Below are 6,265 nucleotides of genomic sequence, written 5' to 3' on the forward strand. Positions count from 1 at the left end.
AAGAAAGAAAGAAAGAAAGAAAGAAAGAAAGAAAGAAAGAAAGAAAGAGAAAGAAAGAAAGAAAGAAAGAAAAGAAAGAAAGAGAAAAAGAACCAACTGATGGCCTGCTGTAGAGGACAGTGTGAGCAGACCTGTTGGCCTGACATGTAGATGGATTTGTTCCGTATAGCTACACACTATAGGGTATTGCTAATATCCTCAGATAAAGGCTGACTTTCTTCTCACTGTAAAGCCATCTGGATGGTGCTGAAAGGCAGTAATACACTCATCCTTCATTGGGTAGTTTGAATAACACGCTTTATTAACTCATTCAACCCCCTCCCTTATGTGCTTGAGGACTGCTCTCCCCTCCAGAACTTGACTCATAGCCTGTTCTTTTTTCCATTTCAGGAATTACCATGGTTGACACAGAGATGCCATTCTGGCCCACCAACTTTGGAATCAGCTCTGTGGATCTCTCTGTGATGGATGACCATTCCCATTCCTTTGACATCAAGCCCTTTACAACGGTTGATTTCTCCAGCATTTCTGCTCCGCACTATGAAGACATTCCGTTCGCAAGAGCTGACCCAATGGTTGCTGATTACAAATATGACCTGAAGCTCCAAGAATACCAAAGTATGTTCTCTTTTCAAACTACTAAGACTGAAATTAGACAGTCTCCAAATAACCTTAGAAAAAATGCTCAAGAGATTAGCACTCTAAGTAGAAGATATCTTTACTCATTTGTTTATCTATTACCCTTGAAGCTCTAGAGATCTGTGATAGGCCAAAAAGAAGACAGTACATAAATGACCCCTTTTCTTCTCTTCCCTCCCTCCTATTTTTCTTTTCTTGTTTCCTTCTTAGGAACATGTTCTAGCATGATTACAGTGCCAATTTTATTTTAGACTGAGAGTCCATCTATAAACTTTGAATTCCTCCTGCCTCTTATTAGTTAGTAAGTCACAGTTGCAGATCAACTTATATGACTCATCACCACTAAATTGTTTTGTTTTCCTAATTTGCAGTTTGTGAAAATTACCCTGAATCCTAGTTTGGGACATAATCTGACGTTTTAACATGGTAGCTGATTGACAGATCATCATTCCATTAAATAAATTAATATAAGACATCAGACTCAAGAAAAAACCAGAACTGAACTTTTCAAGATAAAGTATCATTTCTGTGATGCTGTTTCCGTGATTTTTATCTTGTGGGCTGATGTGCTGGCTTTCCAGAGTCACCCATGTGTCACTGGCAACCATTACTTGATAATAAGTAAGAACTTCCTGTAATTTCTAGTTGTTTTCTTTAGATAGATAGTATACGTGGTTGTATCTATCTTTGTGGTTATGGGTTAGAGCCTAATATGGAAATTCAATAGGCCCGAGCTACTGGCAAATGCAGTACTTGCTTCACAGAGGTTTCTTCTGCTCTCTATCAAAGATCACTTTTCAGTTCACCTCTTGACTCAACCCTGTTGATAACCTGGCATCTCAGGCTGATCTTACCATGATGTTTTCTCAGCCATATTCCTTATTGGTTTCTTTTGCAAGGAAGGCTTAAAACTATTTTTAAAGTGCAACCTTTGAATAAAACTCATAATAGCAGAATGAATGCCAGATGCAGCCCATCCTCTTGCCAAATAAGCTGCACTGCTTCTAAACCTGTGCAATGTCTGTGGGGGGAAAGGGGAGCACACTTAATTCCCTTGCTTTTAATTCCCTTCCTGCTTTATTTGTGCAGGTGAGGCTCTGGGGTGTTGTAACTTGCCTGAGATGATAAAGTCTTACTTTTTTTCTATCTGAGTACCAATGTTTGTTCGTGTTCCCCAGCACCTCTCCTCTGAGATAGTAAAGCTATGGCATGAAAATATGAAGGCCACCATGGGAAGCCACAGTGCCTTTTTAGGATTGTTTGTCATGAGATAACCATCTTCTCAAATTTTCCGATGCACAGGTGCGATCAAAGTAGAACCTGCATCCCCACCTTATTATTCTGAAAAGACCCAACTCTACAACAGGCCTCATGAAGAGCCTTCCAACTCCCTTATGGCCATTGAGTGCCGAGTCTGTGGGGATAAAGCATCAGGCTTCCACTATGGAGTTCATGCTTGTGAAGGATGCAAGGTAAAAATAAACTTTAAAAATAATCGAAGAATTTTCTGAAATTTTGCCTATTCCATTTCCTGTTGTTACAAACTGACTCTAAGAAACTAAGATAAAGTTGTGGGGTTTTGTTTTGTTTTGTTGGCAGAACTCATCCTTCAAGTAATATAATATATGAAACCCTGAGAAAATCTAATAATATAGGGATATTCTGTCCCACTTGCCCTCTCCAAAATAATTCTCTGAGGCACTCATCTAAGTGTGTCTTGCAGAATTTTTTTTGAAAAAACTTATCCAAGGTGTCACAGCAAGACAGTGAATGGTGAGCCAGCACAAGGACATAAGTTTCCTGATTTCCCTGGTGTGTTTTTCATTATGCTGTGTGATCCCTTATACAAGCAAGGTTTGACAGATTGTGTAGGTGTATCACTCAACCCATAGACTAATGCTGTAATATTGAGCCTATTTCTATATTGGATCTGTAGAAATGTTGATTCAAAGGCATAGGGTCACTGGGGTGGAGCCTTCATTTATCCCCAGGACTGCAAAAGGAAAAACAAAATTATGGATAAGTGAGACTTGCCCCTACCAAGCCCAAAGCTAAGTACTGTCCCCTTAAGCCAACATCAGCCTAAGCCTTGTATAATAGACAGGGAAAAAGCAACAACTAAGCTCTTCCTTTGTAATAAAAAAAAAAATTTTAAAGCATTTTAGAAAGTTAGTAATATACTGCCAGTTATAAGGAAAATACATTAAGACATTCATGTTTTTATGTACAGTTTAAAACAACTTTAACATACTCAGGGATAAAATAGTATTTCATTTATCATGTGCTGAAAGCCGTAGAATATTTATTTTATTCTATGTTTATTGATATTTACCTTTTAAATACCGGTGGGTATGGTGGTACATGCCTTAATGTTAGCACTCAGGAGTAGAGGCAGGAGCATCTTTCTGAGTTCAAGGCCAGGCTGGTCTCCATAGCAAGTTTCAAGTCAGCCCCATCTCAAACAAAATAAAACATAAATAAATGAAATAAATACTATCTCACTTGAGCTTTTTCTGGAGAATAAAGATGAAGCACACCAGGTAGGTGTGAGTTAGGACTTCTTGGTTCTAGGTGGATTCTACAAACGTTTTCTCATCTATAAAACAATGAAATTTAGTTAGGTGATCTGTAAAGTTCTTTTAGTCCAAAAGAAATCTAATATGGTTTAAAAAAAATAGAAGTCAGAGTCACCTCTGCCACTTTCTCAGTCACAGCCTGCCAGCCACACAAACACTTTAGCCCTCAGTCACCTCATGTAGAAAATGATTTGATTAAGTTGGCAGCCAAGGTCTTACACATCTCTAATGTTTAAATTTCAAAAAGAGTCCTTGAAACACTCCTGGCAAGAGATGCTTTTATTTAAAACACTACAGCCCATTCATGAGCCTGGCATGATGGCACATGCCTGTAGTCCCTACTCACAGGAGGTGGAGGCAGAAGGATGGCAAGAGACCTTGTTTCAAAACACAAAAACAATGAAAAAAAATCACTGTGTGACTGAAATATCTATGAAATTAAATCATTGTGCACAACCAATATTCTAAGATCTCTGTAAATAAGAGCATGTCATTGTGTTTAATGAGTAAGGTTTACACAATGTTTTTGAGTTGCTGAATTCTAAGTCGTATTTATCTGAAGAACCTGTTTAGTGTTCGGGTCATGTTGGTCATATACATTAGTCAGTGTGAACTGTATGATCATTCAGACTGCATAGTAGTTTATTTCCTACATGGTAGTAGAGTGCCTAGAAAATTGGAACCAGCAAACAAGTAACTCCACCCTAATTCTAGTCATACATTCAAGAGAAGTTAGCATTGGTGAGGACAGATGAGAACTCAAATTCTGAAGCATTTTCAGTATTTGATGATAAATATAAGTTATGTCCTGAAGACACTAAAACTCACACAATAGATCAAGCAAAAAAGAAAGAGAAAGAAAATCCAAGAGCCTTCAAGTTGTGACCAGGGAAGGGTAGAAAGAGGACTGGAAGTGTAGCTTGGTGACAGGGCACCTACCTAGCATCTACAAGGCAGAGTTTCTAGCCCTTGCAATGCCAAACAAAACAAACAGACAAGAAAAACAGGGTGGAAGGCAAAGATGGAAAGTAAACAACAAAACCATCAAAATTCAGGTAAGTTCCCAACCAACCAAAAACCAGTACAAGAAAATGATGAATGTTATATAACTATAAATTTTACTAGCCTCCCAAAATGTAGGAGATAGAATTCCTAGAAAAATGAAAAAGCTGTGCTTTCCTAGGAAGGAAAAACAGACATGTACATATTTTATTTTATTTTTTGAAACAAGCCTCAAACTCATATTCTTCCTGCCTCTACCCACCTTGCTAGGACTGTAGGCCTGGGACACCACCCTTAGCAAGACACCTGTACATTCTAAAGATTAAAAAAAAATGTCAGTGGGGGGGAAAAAGCATAATGACACATGTGTATGATGATGTCATAATGGGCCTCATTGATGTGTGTGCTCCCTTAAATTAATAACAGAAGTATAAGAGTGCTAAAAAAACAATGTGATTGGTGTCTTCACATGCACAGTTCTCAAAGTGTAGCCCAGGCCCTCAGAAGTTCATGAGACTCTTTCAAGGCAGCCATGGCTTTTAGATCATTCCATAGTGTTAACACTGTTTATTCACCTTCTCACACTCTTACAAGTGTACTTAAAGAGTTATAGAAACTACATGATTTGGGGTAATGACAACACTGGTAGCTAGTGGAATGTTTGCTGATATGCCCATGTGACTTCTCTGTTGGATGCTGGTACTTGTCTTAGTCACTGACCAAGGCGACTCTTATAAAAGAAAGCATTTAAATGGAGCTTACTTACACCTTCAGAGAGTTACTCCATTATCATGGCAGGAAGCATGGCATGGTGCAGGCAGATGCTGGAGCAGTAGCTGAGCGCTACATCCTGATCAGTAGGCAGAGAGAACAAGACTAGGTCTGGCATGGGCTTTTGAAACCTCTAAGTCCACCTCCAGCGACACACATCCTCCAACAAGGCCACACCTCCTAATCCTATAATCCTATCCAACAGTTCCATTCAAATATCTGAGCCTGTGGGAGCCATTCTTATTCAAATTACCACATTACTGTAACATGTACACATAGCCCCAGCTGCTAAAGAGGCTGAGTTGAAAGGATCAGTTGAAACCAGAAGTTTGGGAGCAGCTTGGGCAACACAGATCCTGTCCCAAAAATAAGTTGTTCTCAGTTTTAACTTCTTGTCAAACAAATATCTGTAAATTAAGCCTATATAAAAAGTTCTTTAAAGTTGTCATAATAATTTAATAGTAAAGGAGTACCGAGACTCAAAAATTGATACTCACTTATTTTAGGGCATGGAGCCTGAAGAAACACAACTTAAGCACCAAACTGCTGCCTCATTCCCTATACATTAGGCAGTGGTCATCAGTAGCAAAGATGTCCTCTTAGTTTAACACCAGTACCCATGAGAACTAAGAAGAAAGAAATTAGCAAATGTTTTTATCTCACCTGTACATAGCTTAAAATGCACCTTGGCAATTTAACATTTGCCATTTTCATAGGTTATGGGATACTCCCATAATTAAAATTCAGTTGACCATAAAGCTTGTGGACTCATTTATGTATCAAAAGGAATATTGCATAAGACAACCGTTATGAGATCTTCTTAAACACAGTTAGGATGCCAGTGGGGGCAGCTCACGTTTGTGATTCCTGTCAAAAGCCAACAAAAAGGAGCAAAGTAATAGGAGTTAATTAAATGAAATAGTGACAGGTTTTTGGTGTATGGCAGACCTACACACAATAAAACACTGCTTAGAGCTCAAAAACACAAACAAACAAACAAACAAAAACCTATTACTTGCTGCTAGCAAATACACACTTTTTGTTTTCTTGAATGTCTCCATTGTTTTAGGCCCTTCTCCATTAGTAAAATAAACTGCCTGAGGCTTTTGACTTTTGGCTCATGGTTCTGTCCCCAGGTTGGGAGTCGGCAAATGGTAATTACTTTCTTGATTCAGAATTCTAAAGCAGTGTAGGAATTCACATGGTAAGAGACAGGAAGTGTGTAAGTGAGTGTGTGTGTGTGTGTGTGTGTGTGTGTGTGTGTGTGTGTGTGTGTG

General features: G+C 38.6%; 1 protein-coding gene across 5 annotated transcripts in view; it reads left to right on the top strand.

Annotated features, from left to right (window-relative positions):
* Pparg (peroxisome proliferator activated receptor gamma) overlaps positions 1 to 6,265 on the top strand; it is a 131,213-nt gene that overhangs the window by 79,234 nt on the left and 45,714 nt on the right. For all 5 annotated transcript variants that reach the window (XM_055604295.1, XM_055604296.1, XM_055604298.1 and 2 more), the window contains 2 exons: positions 391 to 618; positions 1,942 to 2,111. In XM_055604295.1, the coding sequence (XP_055460270.1) occupies positions 399 to 618; positions 1,942 to 2,111 (390 nt within the window). In that variant the 5' untranslated portion in view covers positions 391 to 398. The remainder of the gene's footprint in view (positions 1 to 390; positions 619 to 1,941; positions 2,112 to 6,265) is intronic.

Source organism: Psammomys obesus, unplaced genomic scaffold (assembly GCF_907164565.1).
Source record: "Psammomys obesus unplaced genomic scaffold, mPsaObe1.curated_primary_1811, whole genome shotgun sequence".
NCBI classification, from domain to species: domain Eukaryota; kingdom Metazoa; phylum Chordata; class Mammalia; order Rodentia; family Muridae; genus Psammomys; species Psammomys obesus.